Source organism: Anastrepha obliqua, chromosome 2 (assembly GCF_027943255.1).
Source record: "Anastrepha obliqua isolate idAnaObli1 chromosome 2, idAnaObli1_1.0, whole genome shotgun sequence".
NCBI lineage: Eukaryota > Metazoa > Arthropoda > Insecta > Diptera > Tephritidae > Anastrepha > Anastrepha obliqua.
In genome coordinates this window covers 78,497,946-78,525,792 of record NC_072893.1, presented here as the reverse complement: position 1 = coordinate 78,525,792, position 27,847 = coordinate 78,497,946, and the positions used below count along the sequence as shown (strand labels likewise).

At 38.2% G+C, this 27,847-nt stretch overlaps 1 protein-coding gene across 2 annotated transcripts in view; it reads left to right on the top strand.

Annotated features, from left to right (window-relative positions):
* LOC129237355 (probable serine/threonine-protein kinase yakA) overlaps positions 1 to 27,847 on the top strand; it is a 189,339-nt gene that overhangs the window by 139,798 nt on the left and 21,694 nt on the right. For both annotated transcript variants that reach the window (XM_054872044.1, XM_054872043.1), the window contains one exon: positions 247 to 426. In XM_054872044.1, the coding sequence (XP_054728019.1) occupies positions 247 to 426 (180 nt within the window). The remainder of the gene's footprint in view (positions 1 to 246; positions 427 to 27,847) is intronic.

Genomic DNA, 27,847 nt, shown 5'->3' with positions numbered 1-27,847 from the left:
AAAAGAAGAAAAAAAAAATTGTATTAAGAAGTGTGTGTATAGACAGAAAATAAGGAAAAAAAACAGAAGGCTAAAACATTTTATATCAGCGTTGTAGTTTATAATTTGTACTTAAAGTTGCCTTAATTAGTTGCAATATTCTACTTACCTACTTACCAGCACACTTACCTTAAATGCATGCATACTACAAAATTTACTTATTTTTGCTCATTCTACCATTCACACATTTCTCTTGCTCGTTTATAGATAAAAAGTCCGATACGTCTGTCGTGCAGGCGAAAGTGCAACAAAAACAACACGAAACACCTTCCATTAAATGCGTTCTAGTTGGCGATGGTGCTGTGGGAAAGACTAATTTGATTTTATCCTATCTTAAGAATCGTTTTAATACGGAGCACGTACCGACAGCATCGGATATATATAATGGTAAGTGTATGGTTGATTTTAAATGCATGCAGACAATTGCCGATTTGGGTTCGTTTTGGTGATAGGTTTATGGGTAGGTGTGCCTTTAAGTTACGTATACGCCAAGGCGTACTCGCGCAACTACGATTTCGCATGTACATAAATAGTGCAGGGGGTTGCTATTTCGTTAGCTTCAATTGCTATAAGCAACTTCTTATTGTATGCGAGGGAGCTTTTTATGGTCATTTAATAATGGAAAAATGCCAAAATGAAAAAAAAAATCTGACAAAGGCTTGCCATAAGAGGCCAAAAAATAAACTCGGTCATACTCCGGTTCAAAATTTGCATCTAAATTTATTTTAAAGGTAAAAGAGGGATAAAATGGTGCGAGGATTATTGATAATAAATTAATAACTTACTATTTCCTTCACACATGAAACTTTTTCGCCCCTTTCAGTCCGAAATAGAAAAAATAAAATAAAATAAATGAAATACACAAAATAGAGCTGAAAATAATAAATAGAGTGTTGGCCTAAAATTTCGGCACACATCTTTATACTTAGATGTAGAAAATTTAAATATGGCGCACTTATTTAAAAAGTTTTGTGAAAGTGATTATTTCCATGCGGTGCCATATTTTTTCCAATTACTTCTAAAATCCGAAATTTTATTACATACCCTTTGTATGAGTATTTAAAATTTATTATACATATTAACTGTTTTAATTGCTATAATAATGAATGCTGTACCAGAAATGGCCATGCAGATCAACTTTTAATATTATACCTTATTAAAAAGTCTAGGACTGGTCCCTTACGAGATACACCTGGACTAGTATCCTTGGGACCTATAACTGGGCATTAATTATCCTCGAATAATCCCTTACGGGCACAAATAGAGATTTATTAGACTTTGCAAGCACGTCTGCACGCCTCGCTATCTCTGTAAACAATGAATACGGTCATGAGTACGCCCGGTGAAGTGCAATCGATAGTTTTTTTTTTTAATTCATACTCATTCAGGTATCGAAGATACAATTAATTTCTCCATAAAACATACTCGAATAAAACAGAACAGTTTATTTCTTAAAAGGAGGACAAAAGTGGTATTACAACTCATTACGGACCCAACCTGGACTCATCAGGAATTCCTAGCGAATTCAACCTGAGTGCTTCTCGAACTAACAGATTATTTTTTTTTTTAATTTTTATTGCAGCTAATATTCGATTAGAATAGATGACCAACCGATAAAAATAGATGACAAACAGAAAATAATATATAGTATATCTATTCACAAAGCGTGATATCCGTTTCTTTTTTAATTTATTTAAGTATACAGGATGGACTTATCATTGTTATAGGCAAAAATATTTTTTTTTTCACTCATGGGCTTCGAAAGTCCTTTAAAATCAAGCATATGTGCCCGCACATCGCTTTACTGCTGTTAATACATGCGGAATACAGCACAATGTAGGAGCTATGTATGCATACATGAAAGGGCTAAGGGCTAATGTTAACATTAGTGTTGCTTCTAACACTCCTATGTATAAATCATGGAATTATGCTGAGTCGTTTCTGTTACCACAAATGAATATTTACATACAAAACGAGCATTGCTATTAGCACTTGCATTGGTATATAAATCCGTATAAAACCACTGCAGATTTGTTTATTTATTTTTATTTTAAATACAAAATTTTTAATTTTTTTATATATATTTTTTTGTTATTTTTATTTGTTAATTTTTTATTTATTTTTTATTTTTATATAATACATATGTATTAAGTACAGATGTATTAAGTTTACGAATGTGGGCATCATATAAATTATGATTAAGGACATTTTAATTAAAAATTGGTTTTTCGAATGGAATGGACCGTTATTTTTTTAATTGAAAAAATATTGGAAATGGTTGTAGGCTATAAAGGTTGGGATCGATCTAATATATCTATACAATAGCGCTGAAAAATGAGCACTCAGCTATAGTCAGCCGCGGAGATTAAGTGACGCATACTTTGACAGATGCAGTTTAGTCGAATTCGTAAATATCCTCAAATAATAAAAAAAAAAATAACTTAAAAGCGGAATTTCTTTGTCTTTCCCTTTCAGAATTTTATTGCTGTTACGTATTTTATAAGCAAGCAAAGCCGCGGCCTTTGTATTTAATTCGTATTGTGCAAGGATAGTTTGAAAAGTCCGTACAAAGTCAGACAAATGGCAGGTGGTCATGTGTAGTTAATAGTATCTTTTGGGAGAAAGCTCACCAAGTTTTAGCCAAATGAATTCGTTTCTTTGTGTTTTGCATTCGTGTGAATCGAGGAAGTCGAGTGACTTTCTTATTCCATCACGACTACTCAGCTAGTAGTTAATAGAAATGTGATTCAATTCGTTTCACATCGCCCTAATTTTCCACATATAGCTCCCTCAGAATCCTTGGACTACTATTTGTTACCAAATTAGAAGAAATGGCGGACGGGAAAAAGATTTTGTTAAAACGACGAGGTGATTGCAGAAACGAATGGCAATTTTTCAGAGTTGAACAAAACCTATTATTCGGAAAGGATCAACAAACTAGAGTAGTGTTAGACGAATTGTATAAGTCTAAAAGAATACTATGTCGAAAACTAAAAAAGCTATACCCCAAACAATCAGGTAGTTTAAATTTTTGCACCAATTGTTCAAACGACTCTCGTGTATAATTCTTCAAATACTCAATAGAGCAACACTAAATTCTCATTTGTCCCAATTGTAAAAAACAAACTTAAAATAAATCCATAATTTCATAGACTTACACAAACAACTGAAAATACCTATTTAGGTCATGCAATGCGCCAGTTTAAATACATAAATTCAAATAAAGTGAAACTTAAAAAAATAAAGGGTGTTTTTTTTAGAGGTTAGGTTTTCAATATGAAATAAAACGTATATAATTTAATGTTATGACCAAGAATTTAGCTTTATTATAAAGATAAGGGTTTGCCATTATGTTTTAAAAATGATTTCGGGCAAGTGGCCGCCGCGGCTGGCTCGAATAAATTCCAGCCGAGAGGCCCAATTTTCGACCACTTTTTGCAGCAATTGGGGCCGTATGTCAGCAATAACGCGCCGAATATTCTCTTCCAAGACGTCAATCGTCTCGGGCTTATCTGCGTAGACAAGCGACTTCACATAGCCCCACAAGAAATAATCCAGCGGTGTTATATCGCACGATCTTGGAGGCCACGCCACAGGTCCACGGCGCGAGATAATGCGCTCACCAAAAGTTTGCTTCAATAAATCGATTGTTGCGTTGGCTGTATGGCATGTAGCGCCGTCTTGTTGGAACCAAAGGTCGTCCACATCAACATCGTCCAATTCAGGCACGAAAAAGTCATTAATCATGGCTCTATAGCGCTCTCCATTGACTGTAACATTATGGCCGGCTTCATTTTTAAAGAAATATGGACCAATGATTCCCTCTGCCCATAGAGCACACCAAACAGTGACTTTTTGAGGATGTAACGGCGTCTCAGCAATGGCTTGTGGATTATGTTTACTCCAAATGCGACAATTTTGCTTATTGACATACCCATTCAACCAAAAGTGAGCTTCATCGCTGAACAAAATTTTCTTCGATGCGTCGCGCGAACCGAACCATTACTTTCGTAATAAATTTGCACGATTTGCAACCGTTGTTCAGGTGTAAGTCTATTCATTATGACATGGCAAACCAAACTGAGCATAAATCAAGTGACAGCTGTCAAAAAGACCATCTACGAAAAAAGTAGTGCCAACTTGAAAACCTAACCTCTAAAAAAAACACCCTTTACAAAAAATACTAGTGAATTTGTTAGCCATTTCTATGAATGAATACAATTACAAAAGCTTGTGGTTATAAAAAGTTAAGTAAGTGGCAAATGGCTTTAAAATTTATTTGTTTTTATTTCAATCCATCTTTCTCCAATTACCTTAATAATAATATTTTCACAAATGTGCATCTAAATTGCATTTGATAAAGCGAAGCTAATTTTTTGTAAAGAGCTTTTATTCTCTCTAACTTTTTTTGCGCCAGTAGCTTTCTGGTTTAAATTTTTGCTTCATGCAAACACACACAACCATATGAAGAATGACTTCGTTTGCGTGCCAATTTTTCTTACTTCCTCTTTCTACTTTTGTGTCATTTTGCTTGTGTCCTACTTTGACACTACTTCCTGCCTGGGTATGGTATAACTATTCTATGCTATTTTAACATTTTTGTGAATGAATATTTCGAAAAGAACGCCATTCAAATGTACGCACTTTTTTCAAGCTAAAAGCTGCACTGACTTCTTGATATACTGACTCGCTGATTTACAGAATAAGCAACCGACTGGCTGGTTATGTGACTGACTGACGGTTGGGCTCGTGCCCCGTTAAACTGCTTTACTTACTACGTACTAGCTTAGCCATAGTCAACAAAGTAGGGTTGCTTTGTTGTGGTGCAGCACAGCCATGTCTCAAACATCGCACATACCAAAATTTTTACACATCTACTACACACATACATGTTCATATGTATATCCAGTCGACAGCAGCTAGTAGCTATTGCAAGTGATTGAATTATGATGTGCTCACATATCACAGAGCTGCAAGGCAGACGACAGGCAAGCTCTCCGATGTCTATCCTGAAGCTCTGTCCTCATATCCTCATATGCACACATTCACGACCACAATTGCATTGCGCATATAGCCAGTTTGGCAGTATTATCGCTGCTGCTTTTGTGGAAATTTATAGCGTGCCTGTGTGTTTGTTAATGCCTTTTGTTTAGAACAGCCGCTTGAAATGTGTGTCATGCACACATAATCGCCCCATTGGCTTTCATTTGCTTACTCATACACTCACATACACACGCACATATGGGCATACTTTTTATAATTCTATTTCCCCGTTGGGAAAACCTGAGTTAGTGAATTCAATTTTTTATTCAATATTAGTATTAGTTTGCTAAAAGCGAAGTGGTTTGTTAGTGACTTCATCCTCACTTGTTCAAAACCCGTCCTAAGTTTTGTACTGTTAACACTTTTATTTATTTTGCGACTCAAAGTGATTTCAAGCTTAATATCTGTAGTTTTTATGAATTTTGTTTCTTCCTGTCAAGTACATTAATTTTAAATTTAATTTGAGAGATCCATATAAAAAATATGTATAATAGTTCGGTGATTTGGTGGGCGCTTTCACCTCCATTAGGGATAATTTTTTTACCACATTTGGCTTTCGAGTTAATCAACAATAGTATCACCCCGCTTTTTTCCTGAAATAATCAACCAATTTTTCTGGTATTGAAATCTTAAGCACGAAAAAAATATAGCTTCACTTGTGCTCGCATAAGTAATATTTTTCATGTTAAATTTGTTTCGCACAAGTACTCGTGTGCCTTTGAATAGAGAAAATTTCGGTTCCCTGCACATTCCTTTTTTGGTTTATCAACGAATCTCATTAATTTTTTAGAAGCGTTGTACAATTGCACCTTGATAGCAAAGCCTCAAATTTTTACTGCGTTCTGGAAAGTATCACTTTTTCAGAAATTACGAAGGCTGATAAGTGCGCGAGTAAATCTTCTGTGATTGGTCTTGGCAAATCGAGTCTAAGGTTACAAATATTTTGCAGGCTTGAACTGTTAATAACTGCAGGTTGACTAATCTGAATGTGCATAGAGCATCGCATTCACTTTGACCGAAAATTCATGAATGAAGTATGGGGACTTTAAAAAAAATAGAACCTATCGGACTCTCATCAGGCTACACGCAGTATGCGCTATAGTGATTAAGAAAAGGTAGAGTTCAGTCAGCGCTTTCTGGGCGAATATCAAGCACTTCGAAGAATACGCTTTAAATTTCTAGGGAATCATTTCTTTGAGGAACTGGACATTTCACTACATACAGTTGCGCTGGAACAACTGCTTGGAATTGCAACAAAAAAACCTCAAATCTAACCAATACCAGGTTGGATTGTAGCTGTAGCCCACTACGCCTTTTTAAAGTCTATTATGACACCGTATGAAGAACTTGTGTCGATATTACCTACACAAAATTTGAGCTGATGGTTTAAAAACTTGTAGAGAGATAAGACGAAGTAAATCTTTTACGAGTACCATACTTGGCCTTGTAGTCAACGTGTGAAATCTCTCTTTTGTAAAAATATTTGTAGTCTCTTTTAAAAAACGTATTATTCTAAGAAAAATGTTTGCCTGATTACTCTGTTCTTCGGGTTTTTTTGAAACAAAATGAATTAAATCCTGTAGTCGAAGGCACTAGCCTAGCCCCTCAAACGAGTTATAATGCTTTACAGAAAAAAGTTTTGGTTTATTGTCAAACGGAATATAATATAAAGTACAATGGGCAGTAACACAATTCTTTAAAAGTCTACTTTATTATTATCGAGAAAGAAAAACCATATGAGAGTAAAGCTATATATTTTTTTATGGTAACGGTGCATCAGTTGCGCTCCGTTTTCTATTTTGTCATCAATTTTGTTTTTTTGAAGGAAATAAATTTTTATTTCACATTTAAAATACTCAAAAAATTAATTTAAATGCTTAAATAGACTTTATGATATTAACAACGAATGAAAGTGGCTACTAGAAAAAATGCTTGTTTACTTCTTACCAGCATATTTTAGTTCTTATATGCTTTTTAAGTCATTAAAAAAAGCTAGAAAAACAAAGTTTAAAAGCAAACAAAAACTTTTTTAATAGCTGCTTACTTCCTCTTTTTGTTAATATCCATATTAATAGCATAACAGCAAAATTTAGACCTTGGAAATTTTAAAGTCCTTGGAAAATTAAATTGATATGAAAATGAAAAACTGAATATACAGTATTATTATATCAAATCTATGTTTTCACATGCATATTAAATGTTGCCCGGATAACTTTTACTGTCGCACGAAGTCTTAGTTGAAAAGAGCTATATGGCCTCAGGGCAAATCGAAAAAAAAGCATAAGGCGAAAAACTTGGCAAAAATTTAGAAATAATATTTTTAACGAATTTTAATTAAAATTAAATGAAATGCAAGAAATAGTTTTTCGTTTGAAAGGAGAGTAATTGTGAAATAAAAGAAAAATGGTCTAATGTTAACATCTAAGTAAGGTGAGTCGTTTTTTTTTTAGTTTTTCAAAACAGTTCTTACTAGTTCAGAATTACGGAAGAAATGATGTTTTGAGAGGCATTTTCATGCTGCTTGGTGTGACGTCGTACAAAATTTAGCATTTACCTGTAAGAAAAGGAGCAAAAGCACGACATTTTCATCACTTCAAATTCGCTGCCATCCTTGCTGCAAATAGAGCAAGTTCCTGCAGGGCAACCAATCACATGCTGCTTACGTGTGTGTGTGTGTGTATATCAACTGACGCTTATGCAGATATGAAGGCAATTAGATGCCTTCAAAGCTAATATCTTTGTCAGAGCAATAGGATACGTATCTTCATCTGAATTAAATTTAATGCGCGCTAGCTTGGGTAACAAAAATTTAATTATTATTGCATAATCAAGACTGCTTGCAATACAAAACGTTAGACAGTTTATGAATACTTACTGTCAGCTGCAATAAAATTATGTTTACATGCTCGATTATGGTTAAATAAAGTGAATATTAAGTTGATATATTTTCTTAATCTACTCGTATATAAGCATATTTTATGTTTTTATTATTCGACTGAAAAGGGATCAACAATTTTCAGTTCATTTTCCTTAAACCTCTGAAAACCAGTTTTTGATTGGAGAATTGACAAATGCGGAGTTCAGCATACAATTGAATAACTAACTAAGCGAGTAGAGTCCAAGCATAGCGAGCTGAGTAGTAGGGAATGGAAGGAACCTTAAATTGTAGGCTAAAAAGCATGCAAAGGAATGAGAAACTGGTTGTTTCACCCTATATCAAGGTTTTGTGGATGCAAGGTAAATATCACATTTCGACTCATGTTTTACTTGACAATGCGCGCAAGAAAAATAACATCTCCTACCAAATGCATTTGAACGCTGCACCGTGTAATTGGTGTCCTGTAAGCTTTTACTCCTTTCCTAACAGGTCGGTACTAAATTTTATACGACGCAGAGCTACGAAGCAGCAAATGCCTCTCAACACATCGTTTTTTCTGTAATTCTGAACTAGTATGAACTGTAAAGTAAATTACTCACATTGCTTTGCTTTTAGCACTAGACGCTTTTTCTTTTATTTCGCACTTACTCCTCTTTCTAAAAATATTACACGGCTTTCATTAAATCTTGCTAGTTTTTTGGCTCTTCTTCCAAATTGTGATGTGCATCGCGATGTTGTTTAACGATATTGTTGCGATATATGGGTTCTTATAAGGAGCTTTTTTGTCATACATTTATTTGAATGAATTTATCTACCAATAGAAAACATTTTCTATTGAAGCTGTTGCACCAAAATTAATAAATATTGAATTAAACTTAAAATATGTGGATTGGAAGAAAATTTTACAGTCTTACATGCAGTTTTGTGACACCTCTTTTTACCCGTTTTCATTACTTTCCAAATATTAGTCGTGATGTTAATAAAATATTTGGCCTGTATTAGATTTGAAATTACCCGAGTTTTATGGAAGAAAGTTTCATCAAAATACTTGGTGGCTAACGGAAAAAGCCAATATTGAATCGATCTGTAAGGTAGCTTATAAATGTTTACACATTGATTGCTTAAACTTTTGAGAAATTCTGTAATCAGACGAAAGACGGAACAAAGCAATTCATCTAATTTGATATACACTTACAGAGGCTTAGCTACAACTGCACTATAAGCCTATTAAGGTGCATGCGTATATACATACCCTATGTTTGTAAATGTGCCCTGGCGTAAAACACTAAACTAGTCAGAACAAATACTTGGACTTTACGGAATGAAAATGAACTAGTCCGAAAAAGACTATATAAGTACTAATACAAAACGATTTATTTATGCCTATTTTATTTGACTTCAACCTTTTAATTTATTTTTATTTGGGTATGTTGTAAGCTATTAACATAAAAAGCACATTAGATATCAGTAGTGAATAATACCTAGACAGCATCTTTTTTATGTCATCTTTGATATTTATTAAGTAGCCAGACGTAACCATGGATGCGTACAGAATAACGCGTTAAAATTATTGAAACTTTTTACGAAAATGGTCGATATTTAAGAAAACATAACATAACGTGATTCATTTTTTTAGAATTAATCGTATGAATGAGACATAAATTCAAAGACTGGTGAACCCTGTTCTGTCGAGGATAGAAAACAGACTGAATGACCAAAAACCGGACGTTCGTTGAGAATAGTGCTGCTGTAGCGCAAAGCATTGCTGAACAACCTTCAATATCGATATCTCGACGTTCTCAACAATTAGGCATTCATGCGTCGACTGTTTGGCAAATTTCACTTGTAGACGTGCTTTTGGTGGATATTTAAATGATGTAATTTTTCACATATAATTGCTAAGACATCACTGTTGACAGTTGTGACTTCAAGTTGTAAGAGACTTCATTTATCTAGGCTGGATCCTAACATTAACACCGATAATAAAGTCAGCCTTAAAATCCAACTAAGAATCTCTCTTGCCTTTGCTACTTTAGATTAAATAGGCAATTGAGTAAAGTCCTCTCTCGACGAACAAAACTAGCACTCTACAAGAACCAAGGACCGGCATGATCGTCTTAACGTATGTCGCAGAAGCTTGGTCGATGATAATATCCGATTAGGCGTATCTTGGAGTGTTTGAGAGGAAGATTCTGCGGAAGATTTTTGTATCTTTGCACATTAGCGACGGCGAATATCGCAGGTGATGGAACAATGAGCTGCATAAGCTCTACGATGACAGAGACATAATGCAGCGAATTAAGATCCAGCAATTTCGTTGGAATACAAAACGAAGGACGGCTCTGAATGTATGTATTCAATGCGGTAACAGCTGGTGGTAGCAGAGGAAGAGGAAGACGTGTTCATTTGGTGTGTGCAACTGGCGCCGGCTGGTAGGAGAAAGAAATGGCTGGCGCGCTTTGTTAAACTCGATCAAATTCTCTTAGCGGTTATGCCGTCAAACAAAAAGAAGAACAATTAAGAGCCGTATATTAAATAAAAATAGTGAAATCTGACAGAGTGTAAATTTTTACATGTTTTGTCTTAGGAACAATATCTAGGTTCGTCTTTGGAAAAGCACTATATTTTTGGGAAAGATGAATAAATATTATTTATTGTACTTTATTTTTTTTCTTTTGATGTGATGAAATATGCTTTTACTTAACCCTTGGAATGATACCAATTTTGAAATATTTGTGTATTTATTTATTTATTTTTCCTGTCTATCAAAAATGAAAAAGTTTAAGAATAATATTGCTAGGAAATCTAAGGTTTTGTATAGAAGGGTATAATATTTTCAATGATAATTCATAAACGGTTTTTTATTGTATATTTATGAATTTGTTTTATTTTTTTTGTTACCCTTTTTAAACTGAAATTAGTGGTTTAGGCCCCATAATTGGGCTAGTGTGTTTTGTTTATATTGAATTAGTATAAGAGTGGTATGTTTGTGATCGAAATCTGACAATTGACATTTCATAGGACATCGCCTTTTAAAAAACATCAGTTGGTTGTATGCAAAACAGGACAGACCCGACGAATTGAGTTTGCACCTCATATTATTGGGTTGTCAACTAATTAATTGCGGATTTTTTTTAGAAAATCAACGACAATTTTTTCTTAGCAGAAAACGGAGTCGGGTACGATTATTGAAATTTTTACGATTCAAGAAGTTTTGTAAAGAACGAAACAAAAAGTAATCAGATGGTGCAAGGTCATGACTATATGGTGGATGTACCAAAACATCCCAACCAGCTCCAATATTATTTGCCGGGTGGCCAAAGATGTGTAGAGCCTTGAATTGTCATGAATACAATACTTTTTCGATTTGTCAATTCGGGCGGCTTTTTTTTAACTGCATTGTTTAATTTCGTTAGTTGTTCAATGTAGACATCAGAATTGATCGTTCGGTTGGGTGGTAAGAGTAGATAATTACTTTGTAGTCCCACCAAACTGATAACAAAACCTTCTTTTGATGAATATCAGCTTTTGATGTTGTTTGAATTGGTTCATCTGGCCTGCTCCACGATCTTTTCCGCTTGATATTGTTGTAAACAACCCCTTTTTCATCGCCAGTTATCAGAAGTTTTAAAAATGGATAATTTTCGTTACGTTCCTTAACCAAATCACAGCTGTTAATGCTTTGCGTTAAAAGCGTTCTTTCAGTTCGTGAGGAACCCATGTATCGAGTTTTTTAACATAGCCAAATTGTTTTAAGTGATTTTTTATGCATGTATGTAATACATGAAACTTCTCTGCAATCTCACGTGTTGTACTGTGACCATCCGAATCGATTATTGCCTTGATTGGGGCGTCATCAACTTCAACTGGACGACCAGAGCGTTTTTCATCTTTGAGTGAAAAATCACCAGAACGAAATTTGGCAAACCAAATTTGACACTGTCGTTCTTTTAAGGCTCTTTAACAGCACATAACTTTTTATGAGCTTGCGATGCGGTTTTCCCGTTTCAGAAATAAAAAAACAAAATATGACGAAAATGTTTCTTTTGATTTTCCACTTTTCAACGAACGCCAAACGAATCGGTTGCGTAGTCGACCGAAAAACTTTTTTTACTGATTGACAGCTGAATTGCCAGCTATCAAATAACGAAATGTGTTTTGCATTTGTACTACGTCTGCAAAACTAAAAATTCAACTGAAGCCATCTATGAGTGAATTACTGAGCAATTACTTAGTTGCCAACCCCATAGTTGTGAGGTAATTTCTGACTAGTACTGTTATAATCCATAATTAATAAAACATTTAACTGTCAAAAATTATAAATTTTTCTTCGTTTGCTATTCGTATTCGAATGTAAGCGGTTATGCAATTTAAAAATAATATAATACATACAAAAAATTGTTTTTATTACAAATTTTTAACTATACAATATTTGAAAATAATTCACGATCTCTAGACACTTCCAGGAAGTGATCCACACGTAGTATACCGGTTCACTGGTTTATATTCCTCAAACAAGAAAACTGCTTCCGCCCGATCTTGCCTTCTACCCTCGATCGTGCTCTGTAGTTGTTTGTCACAGTGAACTCTTCGCAGCAGTTTTTCACTAGAAGCGTGTTCGATTCAGGATACTTTAAATAATATAATGGTCGATCCATTTTAAGAAATCAATCCTATTGGGATCGAAAATAAAATGTAGTTTTACTCCTATTAGTTATGTAACCCTGCGGATAATCTAACATAACATGTACGCAATGTCAACTCATGACTTTGAATAAAGCAGTTTCAGTTTAGCCAGCCAATGCTTTAGACTTATTTTTACAAATACATTTGACTATAGGGTAGTGGCATGCATTTAAGTTTGTGTGTATTTGTGTTTATACAAGGTTGGTAATATTAAATTTGCTATTTGAATTTCCTGTAATTAGTAAAAGTTGTGTGTTTATTAGACCCAAGACTACGTACGCAATTGTATACACACAAAATTTTATCTACAACACCTTCACTTTTACCTATTTATTTAACTATACATGTGCACAGGGAAGTTGTATCCTGCGACTAAGGGACATGCGGGTGTTGCTGCCAGCAGTCTTACATTAACTTTCTCACATTTGTATTGAGGAAATTAACCTGGATTAAATGTACATATATCTAACCCTTTGATCGTAAATTTTGATTGCACGAGGGTTGCCCTTAGTATTTTGCAATTAGTTATAGAAATTAATACAATAACACTGCTTGATGAAAAATGGTCTAGCGTTACTTCGTGCAAAAGTTTTTAGTATATTAGGCTAAGCTGCTCTTGAATTCAGGGTATACAGGTTCTCTAATAAATACCTAGCAAATGCCGTAGGTTGCAAAATTCAGAGAGCTTTGCCAATTTTCATTCAATAAAAATGAATAAAATAACACAATTTATTTAAATATACTTTTAAAATATTACTTTGAACGAAATATTCCTTATCGAAAAGTACTAAAAAAGATTATGAAAAAAATTGGAAGCACTTTTACCTGATGTCTTCGATTTTTTCAGATCGAATAACATCGCGCAATTTTAACAAATTTTCACAAAATATTGACTAAGTTCAAAAAATGGGGACAAATCGGAAAATCGCAAACACTTTCAACTGATTTTTAACAAAATGAGCCACCAACAACTCAGACCTTCTACTCTTTCGAAACGATAAAATTACTTAAATGTAATCGTAAATATAATCGTAAATGACTAAAAATTAGCGAATTTGTGGGTTGTTGTTGATTGTACTACCTATCAAACTTATATACTGAATCTTGCCAACAATACTCCCATGCTAAGGACTAATTAGAGCCAATTAGAGTTGTATTTAGACAAATTGATATTTAGCGTAGTGTATGTGGCTTAAAAATTGCAGCAGCTGTCTCGAATATGAGGCTACATGTGGCACTTACTTCTTTTGTTGGTTGTTTGGCCTAGCCCTTCCTCCTATTTTTTGGGTTTTGATGTTCTTGCACAAATAGAGGGATGTATAGTTTTATGCGGCCAAGGAACAGCAGGCGGTTTTTAGGAGACGATTTTCATAACAGAAATACACTCGGTCCACCGAGGGGCGACCGCTGTTAGAAATAAAATTTGCCCATCCTTTGGAGTTTCATGTTTGAGGTTTCAAAACCGAAGACAACTAACTCACGTACCAATGCATTCTGCATTGGATTTAATCGCCCGCTTTTCATGTCAGTATGCAGCGCTTCTCACATCTGTAACTAGACATCACACTTTGGACACGAAACTCCTCAAAAGTGGCGAAAATTATATCAAACTATTGTCCGATTTTAATGTAACCTCGCCTGGAGGGGATTTCGAAGTTGCTGGTTATGAATCTGAAAATAGTTTTTTTTGTTTAATTCAAAATGACATACGACTTGTAATAATCACTCGATTTTAATTAAACTTCGCATTGAGCGTGTATCTGTGGCTAGATGTATGTATTGGTTCTGGTTTATGGATATGCAAATAGAAATTACTCAAATGCTCAAATGCATAGACAAATTAAAGTCTTTTCATATCGTGGTTAAGGGCGGTTAATGGCAATTTAGTGAAACGTTAAGTGCGAAAAATTTGTAAGAATTAAATGTTTCACGTAATTTTACGTATGTAGGTGAAATGGTACGACATAAAAATCGTGCTTGGCGACTTCAACGCCAGGGTGGGCAAGGAGCGAATTTTTGGTCCCACAGTCGGAAAATTCAGCCTGCACAACGAAACATCCGGTAACGGACAGAGGCTGATCGACTTCGCCGGGGCCCGAAACATGGTAGTCTGCAGCACCAGATTCCAGCATAAAAAGATACACCAAGCTACCTGGCTGTCTCCTGATCGAAAAACGCGAAACCAGATCGATCATGTTGTGATAGATGGAAGACACGCTTCTAGTGTATTAGATGTACGTACGATCCGAGGACCCAACATTGACTCGGATCATTACCTTGTTGCAGCCAAACTGCGCACACGCCTCTGTGCAGCAAAAAACGTACATCTACCTACGCAAAGAATGTTCGACATCGAAAAGCTGCAATCACAACAGACAGCCAGAAGATTCGCCACTCGACTCTCACTCCTGCTCTCAGAGAGCACTTCCCAACAAACCGGCATGCACGAGCAATGGAGCAACATTTCTCGTTCCCTACGTACCGCCGCCGAAGAAGAAATCGGATTCCGGCGAGCCCGAAAAAACAATTGGTACGACGAGGAATGTCATGCTGCCGCAGAAAGAAAGGATGCCGCCTATAGAGCTACGCTGCGATCGGGCGCAACGCGAGCCATGTGGGATCGCTACAGAGAGCTGAAAAAGGAGAAGAGCTTGAGATGCTGGCCAACAGGAACAACGCCCGAAAATTCTACCAGAAAGTTCGGCGGCTTACAGAAGGTTTTAAGACCGGGGCGTTTTCCTGTAAGAACAAAGACGGCGATCTGGTGACCGACATCCAGAGCATTCTTAAATTATGGAGGGAACACTTCTCGAACCTGTTAAACAGTGACAGCTGCGCATGTCGTAGAGAATGTGAAGATCCCGATACCCCAATCGATGACGACGGAATTGTAGTTCCGTTACCCGACCATGACGAGGTGAGAATAGCAATATCACGGCTAAAGAACAACAAAGCCGCGGGCGCCGACGGACTACCGGGTGAGCTATTCAAACATGGCGGCGAGGAGCTGGTAAGGTGCATGCATCAGCTCCTATGCAAAATATGGTCGGATGAAAGCATGCCTGCCGATTGGTGTGCTCTGCCCAATCCATAAGAAGGGCGATCCTGCAATTTGTGCCAATTACCGCGGGATAAGTCTTCTAAATATCGCCTATAAGGTTCTAGCGAGCGTATTGTGTGAAAGGCTGAAGCGCACCGTCAACCAACTGATTGGACCTTATCAGTGTGGCTTCAGACCTGGAAAGTCTACCATCGACCAAATATTCTCAATACGCCAAATCTTGGAAAAGACCCATGAAAGGAGAATCGACACACACCACCTTTTCGTCGACTTCAAAGCTGCATTCGACAGTACGGAAAGGAGTTACCTGTATGCCGCGATGTCTTAATTTGGTATCCCCGCAAAACTAATACGGCTATGTAAGATGACGTTGCTCAACACCAGCAGCGCCGTCAGAATTGGGAAGGACCTCTCCGAGCCGTTTGATACCAAACGAGGTTTCAGACAGGGTGACTCGCTGTCGTGTGACTTCTTTAACCTGATGTTGGAGAGCATCGTACGAGCCGCAGAACTTAATCGCTCAGGCACAATTTTTTATAAGAGCGCCCAATTGCTGGCGTATGCCGATGATATTGACATCATCGGTCTTAACAACCGCGCTGTTAGTTCTGCCTTCTCCAAACTGGATAAAAAGGCAAAGCGAATGGGTTTGGTGGTGAACGAGGACAAAACGAAGTACCTCCTGTCTTCAAACAAACAGTCGGCGCACTCACGTATCGGCACCCACGTCACTGTTAACAGTTATAATTTTGAGGTTGTAAAAGACTTCGTGTATTTAGGAACCAGCATTAACACCGATAACAATGTCAGCCTTGAAATCCAACGTAGAATCTCTCTTGCCAACAAGTGCTACTTTGGACTAAGTAGGCAATTGAGCAGTAAAGTCCTCTCTCGTCGAACAAAACTAACACTCTAAAAGACTCTCATCATGCCCGTCCTAACGTATGGCGTAGAAGCTTGGACGATGACAACATCCGATGAAGCGACGCTTCGAGTGTTCGAGAGAAAGATTCTGCGTAAGATTTTTGGACCTTTGCACGTTGGCAACGGCGAATATCGCAGACGATGGAACGATGAGCTGTATGAGCTTTACAACGACATAGGCATAGCGCAGCGAATAAAGATCCAGCGGCTTCGTTGGCTGGGTCATGTCGTCCGAATGGATGCAAACGCTCCGGCTTTGAAAGTATTCGATGCGGTACCAGCTGGTGGTAGCAGAGGAAGAGGAAGGCCTCCTCTGCGTTGGAAAGATCAGGTGGAGAAGGACTTGGCTTCACTTGGTGCGTCCAATTGGCGCCGGTTAGCACGAGAAAGAAACGACTGGCGCGCTTTGTTAATCTCGGCCAAAATCGCGTAAGCGGTTATCGCGCCAATTAAGAAGAAGAAGAAGAAGGTGAAATGGTTGAAGTGTCGGTCTGGCACTCCTCAAGTAGCACTAAAACGCGGTTTTGATACCATTATAAGACCTCCAATAGGCAGATATCTACAGCCAGACAGAGCTGTTTATATAATGCAGAAGATTGATTGGATTTAAGTTGGCGCACTGCCCCAGGCTGTCGAAGAAAGGAGCGCCTAGTGACTTTAGTTGTCTAGCAGCCAAACCTGGACATTTAAAGAGAAAATGCTCTACAGTCTCCTACTCTGAAAGGACCCCACAGCTTCTGCGATGGGGGTTAAATGGTAACCCTAGCTTTACCGCGAGTGTGCCGATCGTTCAGTGACCGGTAAACACAGCTACGAGCTTGCGAATTGAATGGCGAAGAGTCCAAAGGACTTTCTGAGACCTTCGTATATCATATTGGAGCCAAAGGGTTTGCAAAATAGTACATGAAGAAATGGAGCTCCATCTTTTCTGCGCTGTCCTGAAATTTTACGTAAGTATGGGAAAAAGTTATAAATATGCGTACTCGAAATTTTTCTAAAAATTCTGTGTAAAAAGTGCGGAAATTTCATTGAAATTTTGTGGAAATTTTTTTTATTTGCACAAACTTTGAAAGAATTTGCATGAAAAAATTATTAAATTTAAATAAAAAGCCACTAAATTTACAAAATTTGTCAATAAGTCCTTGTGCTATAGTTTTTTTAACACAGTTTATACTGAGATGGTCTCGTTCAATTAAAAAATGTTTGAACTTCAATCAATAAGTTCTCGTCAGATTTGAACAATAATAAATAAATCCATTCAAGTGAGCCCATCGGCTCGTGAGCAACCAATTCAGTATACTCTATCTAAACTTTTCGTGGTACTTCATCGCCAAAAGTCAAATTCACCTGAACCATGATGTGTTTTAACATGAAAAGACAAGCTTAGAGTTGTACGAACTAAAAATATGAATAGTCCGCCTCGTATTAGTGCTGCTTATTCAACGATTGCTTCAATTTCAATTGGCCATAGTTAATCCTCTTAGGCTGTGCAGTGTGCTACCAACTTCATTTAACTGATTCAATAGAATTGCTGAGCAGACACTTTCAAGTGTAAGCATTTATACATGTTTTTATGTATTCTTAAGCATTGTGTGAGTATAAATCGTTATAACTATTCCTCGCCTCCGCACATCAGCACACACACACACACATATACTTGCCACTAAACAACTCTTACCGATTGTGGCTAATTTGGTGTATCATTGAGCTATAAAAGGAAGTGGAACTAAGCGCAATGACGCAAAAACACCCACTTACACACATTTACAAAGCATTACGCACACAATTGAAGAGTTACTCTTACATATGTTCAAGAGTGCAAGAATGGGAAGCGCCTAATTGAACATGACTGCAACAGTTTTTAACCAACTGTTTAGCTTCTTTTCAATTTAGCTTGTCGCATATGGTGCTCGAAGAGTGAATAGAAAGGGAGTAATTTTCAAAATTTCTATTGAAAAATGCTGTGCTAGTGCAGCTTTAGAGATTTTCAATTGTTACTTCAAGTAACGAACTCAACTGATTTGACTTAAATGCAGAAGCACAACTCAACAATGCCAACCAAATAATTGGCTTTCACTAAAGGATAAGCATCCAACGGAATAATGGAAACGACTTGATAAGAAAAATTACAAAAAAAAAGTTTAAATCATAGAGGGAAGTAAAGTCGCAGTGCGCTTTTGTATTTCTTTGCATTTGTAGTGGTATACAATGGCAGAACGTTATAAGTTTTATTAGCTATAAATAGTAACGATGCACAGTTGGCATTTGATGCAAATGATTGTGAAGCTTTTGTCCGTAAAGTCAAAATCCATTCATTGCAACTTCCACCAAAGACATGTGAAACAAGCGAACCACCATGGCCCTTCTCAGCTTCTTTTCAGAAATGCCATAAAAAACAGTATTTTTAAACATAATTTTTGCTTTATTAGTAAAAATAAATTTGACGAATATTTCAGAAATGGCTAACTCATTCGTTCAACACTATTTTCCATGACCATGTTTGCGGTTTCTAGCTTACGGGCCTTGCGAATATCACTTCTCTGACTTTCACCAAAGATTTTTTTTTTTTTTTTGATATGTTTTTTTTGGACTATGCATACAATATTGATCGTAGCTTGGAAGCTGCCAAATGGTACCGTCAGTAGTGCTGATTGATATAATCAGTAAGCCTGTTGCCCGAAAGATTGTATGTTTGATGAGCTGTGTGCAGTTCTACTGATACTTAAAGTCCATACAAGCCATATCGTCAATTTTAGAGAAAAGGCTAATCATGGAACCAAATCAAAGCTTATTGATATGCTTGTTTTATAATTCAATTCGATTTCATATTTTAGCAAAGAACAAAAAAAAAAAAAATGCTCTCTTTTTAAATATGAATTTCAATAATTTTAATGAAAAAAATTGTACTTGAATGAATCATAGCAATTTTAATTATCTATAATTTGCTCAATTAACCCGTGTTGCAGATATTAGGTATTTGGATGATCAGCCGCTTTTTCATTAACCCCAAGCCGTTATTTGACGATATCTCGAAAACTACATGACAGAAGATATTTGTTGTGGATTGTGTAAATTATACCAAAATTCAATAGGCCATAAATCTGTGTACCAAATATATATTTTTTCTGTGCTTGCTAGGAGAAACAAAGGGGCCTCAACAAGCGGGATCAACTAAACACCATCTTATGTGGGCTAATGGGGTTGGTGACGCGAATATAAAGCCTATGCCTCCCAACTGTCAACCCCAACTTTTCGTGGTACCCTCTGTTCAAAACGTACGAAACTATAACGACCAAGCATAGGCGGTATAATTTTATGAACTGTGAGGAGGAAATCTTCTCACCCATGCTCGGATGGGGAAGGCCAATCCCCTCCCTATCTTAAAATTCTGATTAATTTAGTTAATTATATTAGTTGAAAATTTGTCGAACTTTTCTAAGTCTTGCGCAAGATTTGAAACTTTGTTTAGTAGGATATATGTTGTGGAAGAAGCTAAATTTTTTAAACAACTTATGAAAATGAAAAAAAAGAAGGAAACGTAGTAAAATGTTTTTATACTATATTTATTTTGGGGGGCTGCATTTTCTAGCACTTCACAGGTGACTTGTTTTACTCCAATATTCATAAACTGTGCACTCTTTGAAGGGATAATCAGCGTATTTATGGCGTGCCAGGATAAAGCCAATACTTAAATGAAAGATTGTCAGGGGCAAAGAAGAAAATAATGAAAAATATATATTTTTTCTTACATAACTAATATGCATACCCAAAGAATAGTTATAACATTATAATCTGAGCCAAATCGGATTATGATTTTCGAAACACATCAACCTCTGCGCTTCTTAGCGGGTGAAAAAATACAATCTGTAACTTCTCTTGTCTTTCATTTATGTAACTCCGTTAAGAAACTTAGACACTTTTGGTCAGTATGGATAGTAAACAAATGAAACTACTTACCTTCATACGGCTCGGTAATTTGGTGGAAAGCTCTAGGGAGAGATTACAATATAAAATTACTTGACCGAACACAAAGATCAGTCTGTGCAATAATGGTCGGTGCAATCACACGTCATTTCGTCAGATCTACATATCACATGTTCACCTCGAACGCATTTAGGTTAAATGAAGCGGGTCGCTGCAGAGAAAAAAACTTATGGTCATGCTAGTCTATTATTGCGACAAACTCAGTTAACCTCGGTGAGGACTGACTACATCGTCCCGCCGGTAACTTTCAATAGGAATTTTGTCACTCTCTTTCCCTCTCATAAGGAATGGAATAAGGATTCTCACTAAAAAACTTCGACACTCCAGTCTGTACAGATGGCTTTGAAATAAATTGTTGTGTTCGAGCAGGCGTATATTCCCGTAGACTTAAAATTGAAAAATCTGTACATATTCCTAATGCTTGCAGTGTCTTCCAGGTGGAAATACTGTCCATTGGGGAAGCTTGAATGTTATTAATCGCAGATTTCGTTTCCAAGGGCAACGTCGCTATTGTCTCGGATAGCTAAGCTGCAATCCAGACATTGGAATTGTCTACAACAACCTTTAAGCTGGTGGAAAAAAAGTAGGAATAGCCTTAGCACCTTGAGTGAAAACCATAAAGTTAGCTTAATCTGAGAACCGGGACAGCTGAACATTGAACGTAACGAAAAAAAGAGGTTGTCTGTAAAGTCGGTTTACTGACGATAGTTTAACGTGACAACGTCATTAGAAAATATTGATGGAATGGTTGCAATTTTCAAAACAAAATTTTAATTTTATTTGTTTGATAGATATTTTGTATAGATATAGAGGAGGAGGTAAATGGAATTGTTACATTTACACAAACGTGAAAAATGACGAAACATTTATCAAATTCATGAAAGATATCTTCAATTTCGATTGTGCATCAAACGTTAATAAGTCAACAACACTAAGAGGCACCATCATCGATTTGCCTTTTTCAAGACACTTTACACTCGAAACACTCCCTTTCATTTCCTATGATTCATTACCATGCACACAGGAAGAAGGCATATGCAAATACAAGTATGTGAATTTATATACAAATGTGCATATACATACATATACATACATATACGATTGTGCTCTTTGTCGTTCGTTCCGCGCTCTCGCTTGCAGTTCAACATATTATTATATTATTGCATATTACCATACATTTTTTCCTTCATATATTGTATAATAAAAGAACTAATAATAATAACATTAAAACAACAGGTATTATTAACGTTATTAACGTTATTTTAAATTCTTCAAGTAAATCAAATTAATAATAATCAATAAGAAGGCATATGCAAATACAAATACGTGAATTTATATATGTACATATGCGCATATACATACATATATACGCTCACTTAAGTAGGAGAGAGCAAGATGTCGAACGTTGCCGTTCGTTTGCTTTGTTTGCTTTGTCGTTCGTTCCGCGCTTTCGCTTGCAGTTCATTCAAGGTAACGGCAATGAGCAAGGTAACGACAAATGAGCAAGGTAACGGCAATGAGCAAGGTAACACTAATTAGCAAGGTAGCGACACATTTTTTCGTGCGTGCAGCCGGCTAAATCGAATTATAAGACGTTATCACGTCAAAAAGTAGACGCACTGGCAACAGGGGTTATGCCATGAATAACGTTCTTGCAGAATCGGTGTTGCGAACAGTCTGGCAGCACGGTCAGGATAGATCCCACTGTAGCTCAAAAGCAACATTGAATACGTGTCGATCGGTGATTGGTCGATGAAAAAAAGGAAGAAAACGGGAGAAAGAAAGAAAATCGAAAGGCGTGGAGGAAAAGCACAGTACGTGAACAGTAACCAAGGCAGAAAGAGCTACCAAATTTTTAATTCTCTTTGTACACATCATTTATATAAAGTTTTGATTTGTTAATAAAGTAATAGAATTGCAAAAATTTTGCCAACAAGTTAAAAATTTGTTCTGCCCACAACGTACTTGTAAAAAATTCCGATGTCGCAGGCTACTACATTGTCTTCGAACATAGCCGATGTGACCGCTGCGCCGGCTAATCTCGCCGTTGCACCTAGTTCCAGTGCCGCCGCCAATCACACCGCGGCAATGAGTTATCCCGTTGCATCCAATTCGATCGCTCCGGGCAACAATTTGCTGATACTGGAAACGTGTGCCGCTAACAGTGCAGCTGCCCCACAACAAGCCTCGATGGCGCACCGCGAAAACCTGAATGCTGGTATTGTATATGGAACTCCCTCCGCGCCTAATACAGCGCACACCATGCCATCCGGTCGACTACTGCTCCAGAGAAACCCGCCGATTAGCCCCGCTCACTCCATTAACTCTGTTGGCTCGCAAGGGCTTCGCCGTCGAGCTGAGCTTATACAGGAGCGAAGCGAAATTTTACGTCAGAGGGAGGCTTTGTTAAGAGAGGAGCATAGTTTTTTGGATCGCATAGATGCGATGGGCTTTGACGATGACCTAGATGATGGACAATGCACTGTACCTAGGTTTTCAACTTCCGCGCATGATTCAGGTCCACATTCAACGCAAATTATACAGCCACCTGCAAATTTTATTACACCTTTCAACATAGCTGCTTCCGGTGCCAATAATTTCACCAATACCGGCTCTGCCCCGCACGATGTCAATTTGATAAGTGATCAAATGCCCCGCAGCCAGGAGGGGGTCTAACAGCATCTGTTCTTCAAGGCCTATTAGACAGAATACAGTCACTCGAACAGCAAGTACGCACGTATTCGACACTCAATCGAGGATATTCTCCGCCACAACCGCAACCGGCACAAACTACTTTGCCGACAGCTGGGCATGTTAATAGTTTATCTTTCGGTGCCTCGACTTCTCGACGCTTGAGTAGAGACCAGATTGCTTCTCGTAACAGCCTTGCTAAAGAGTTGCCGAAATATGATGGCAAGCCAACTGAGTGGCCGTTATTTTATGCCGCATATAACCAATCGACTGAGGTTTGTGGATTCTCGGACGATGAGAATCTTATAAGACTGCGGCAGGCATTGGAAGGGCCAGCACGGAATGCAGTTAAAAATTTATTGTTGCATTCCTCTTGCGTGCCCCAAATTATTGCTACCCTTCAAATGCGATTTGGACGACCAGAATTAATTATCAGCGTTCTACAGCGACAAATTTATGAGCTTCCATCACCGTCAGAGAGTCAGCTGGAATCGATCGTCGACTTCGCCGTAGAAGTGCAGAACATCTGCGCAACAATGTCTGCGTCAGGCCTGACCAGCCATTTGAATAATCCCGATCTCGAACAGAAGCTGGTTTCGAAATTGCCTGGGCTACTACCAGCTTATTGGGGAATGCATAAGCAAAGTTTACCGATCTGTAATTTACAACATTTCAGTGATTGGCTTTTTCTACTAGCACAAAGCGCCAACTCTGTTATCGTGCCAAAGGAGTCAACAAAGGTGCGCAAACGGGGCGCAATTAATTATCATTTTAATGCGGTAAGATGTATCGTTTGTGAAGAAAATTGCAGTGATGTCTCTAAATGTGTCTATTTTAAGGGATTGACACGTAGTCAAAAATGGGGAATTGTTCGCAAGTTGAAACTTTGTCACCGATGCTTGAAGGGCCATCCTACAGCCGGTTGTAAATCGACTGCACCTTGCAATGTTAATAGTTGCACCCGTAATCACCATCCTCTGTTGCACAACGCAGAGTTAGCTGCTAAAGACGCTCCAAACAATGGCAAGGGCGTAACTACAATGCGGGCGGTCAACGTTAACATGCACAATGTGGGCCAAGGCAGTACCATTTTCCGTGTCCTTCCCGTAGTTCTACACTCAGGCGAACGGAGTGTATCAACATACGCTTTCATAGACGATGGTTCGTCGCTCACCCTTATCGACGAAGAGCTGCTGAATAAGCTAAATATAAAGGGCACACCACAACCACTGTGCCTGCGCTGGACTGGTGATACACATCGGTATGAGGACGAGTCTGTGGTTGTCGACTTAGCCATATCAGCTAAAAACGGTAATAAGAAATTCGGGCTTAAAGGCGTTCACACAGTTAAAAAGCTTGACCTGCCTCTTCAATCGATTAACGCTGCTAAACTGCAGTCCAAATTTCAATATTTGAAAAGGTTGCCTCTGGAGTCCTATTCAAACGCGGTACCACAACTATTGATTGGTTTAAACAACGCTGCGCTTGGTTCTCCCATCAAATCTTTATATGGCCGTGAAAATGAGCCAATAGCAGAGAAGTCCAAACTCGGATGGACATTGAAAGGACAAGCATCAAGTACAAACCATGATGCGGCGCACCCTGTCTTTCACATTTGCGACTGCTCCGCACAGGCTGAACTCGTTAAAATTACTAAATCGTACATTTGCCTCGATAATTTAGGCGTGTCAGCCAAATCTTCTGCGTTAATGTCTAAAGAGGACGAATTTGCTATGGTGCAGCTACAACAACACACTGTGCGAGTTGGCAATCGATATCGAACCAGCTTATTGTGGAAGCACCCTAAAATGCAGCTACCCAATAGCCTACCAATGGCCTTATTTCGAGCGAAGTGTTTGCTGAAGAAGATGCAACGCGACCCTAACTTGGCTGAGGTGCTTCAGCAAAAAATTGATGATTATATTCAAAAGGGGTACGCTAGACATATGACACCAGTCGACAGCGCCGTTGAAAGATACTGGTATCTACCGGTTTTTGCAGTAATTAACCCCAACAAACCAGGCAAGGTGCGCTTAGTCTGGGACGCAGCCGCGAAGGTTGATGGTATATCCTTGAATACCATGTTGCTCAAAGGCCCAGACCTAACGACCCCATTGTTGTCGGTGTTGTTTAAATTTCGACAAAAGCGAATTGCCATGTCGGCCGATATTGCTGAGATGTTTCACCAAGTTCAAGTCCGGGAACAAGATCAAAATTTCATGCGTTTTCTTTGGTATGAACAGAATGCCAACGAGCCAACTACATTCGTGATGACTGTTATGACCTTTGGGGCCACATGTTCGCCCAGCTGCGCTCAATATGTCAAGAACAAAAATGCAGAAGAATTTCGTGAAGAGTTCCCTGGTGCTTCGCAGTGCATAATAGAAAACCACTACGTAGACGATATGTTAGTTAGCGTGGATACTGAAGAAGAAGCTATTAAGTTAGCGAGAGATGTGCGTCACGTACATGCGATGGGAGGTTTTCACATAAGAAATTTTTTATCGAATTCAAGTCGTGTGCTAGCCGCCCTAAATGGCAGCCCCACTGATGCACTATGCCTTGATTTTGAGAACGAGCAGCCAACTGAGAAGGTACTAGGCATGTGGTGGGTTACCTCTAGTGACCACTTCGCCTTTCGTGTATCATCCAAATATAAGAATTCTGATCTGTTACTTTCTCAGCGGCGACCTACCAAGCGCGAAGTTTTGAGCTTGGTTATGACTATATACGACCCAATTGGGCTGATAGGTTTCTACGTTGTATACGCCAAAGTTATCTTGCAAGAAATATGGCGAGCTGGATGCGACTGGGACGACCCAATTCCAGATGACCAATTTGCGAAATGGCTGCGGTGGATTAAGCTTATTCCAAAAATAGAAAATCTAAGGATTCCACGTTCTTATGCGCGAATCACATTTGGCGATACACCTAAAATAGAGCTACATACCTTTGTAGATGCAAGCGAAAGTAGCTATGCAGCTGTATGCTACCTACGATACTCACATGGTAATTCAATCGACTGTATGATGATCGCCAGTAAAACCAGAGTGGCTCCGCTTAAATTATTATCCATACCTCGCCTGGAATTAAAGGCAGCACTGTTGGGAGCTCGCCTTGCTAAGCATATCATCGAGTCGCATTCTATCCACCTTGATAGCTCCGTATACTGGTCAGATTCACGAACGGTATTAGCCTGGCTGTATGCTGATCATCGCCGCTACAAACAGTTTGTGGCTTTCCGAGTTAGTGAAATTCTAGAACTTACCGACGTCAGTGAGTGGCGCTGGGTTCCGACTGCAGCAAACGTTGCTGACGAAGCCACCAAATGGAACGGTGATCCAGATTTTTCTAACGATAGCCGATGGTTTAGTGGGCCATCCTTTTTATATCTTCCGTGTGACGAATGGCCCGTGTCTAACGGACCACAAAGTATTTCAACAGAAGAACTCCGTCCTCAGTTTATTGGAGCTCATTGTATAGTTTCAGAACAACTTCTTATGGTGCCCAAACCTGAGAGATTTTCTACATGGGACCGTCTCCTCCGAGCCACCGCCACGACCTTGTACTGCGCTCGTATTTGGTTAAGCGTAGTGCGAGACAATCAAGTCTTACGTGGCGTTGTCACTACCGACGATTTTCGTAAGGCAGAAAACTTTCTTTGGAGGAAAGCCCAGCAAGACATTTTCAATGATTCGATAACATCTTTATCGGTTGGGAAGGCCGTTGACAAATCTAGCAAAATATTCAAATTATCACCCTATCTGGATGCCGATGGTGTTTTGCGAATAGATGGCCGAGTTAAAATAATAGGGCGCACGACCAAGTTTTGCTGCCTAACAATCATCACATTACGAACTTAATTATAAATCACTTTCATGTCAAATATCATCATGTGAACTCGGAGACAGTAGTCAACGAAATTCGGCAACACTTTTGGATTTTAAAACTTCGCATCGCAGTTAATCGAATTCGACGCAGCTGTCAGGTATGCAAAAACAGAAGCGCTCAACCACGTCCACCTAGAATGGCTTGCTTACCTACAGCCCGCATCGCACAATTTTGTCGTCCATTTTCCTATGTAGGGGTTGACTACTTTGGCCCACTTCTGGTCACGGTTAAAAGGAGCACCGAAAAGAGATATGGGGTATTATTCACCTGTCTGACAACCAGAGCGGTGCATCTCGAAGTGGCATATTCGCTTTCTACAGACTCCTGCATTTTGGCCGTACGTAATTTTATGGCGCGTAGAGGGAGCCCATTGGAGATATGGAGTGACAACGGTACAAATTTCAAAGGCGCTGAGAGGGAACTGAAATCTGCGTTTACGCTCGTAGACCAAAATCGATTGACGAGAACCTTCACTTCGGCCGCAACCAACTGGCATTTCATACCACCCGCGTCTCCACACATGGGCGGAGCATGGGAGCGGCTAGTTCGCTCAGTCAAGGACGTCCTACAACATATATTGACATCTAACTGTCCAAATGACGAGATTCTTCGTGCTGCTTTAATGGAGGTGGAGATGACAGTTAACTCGC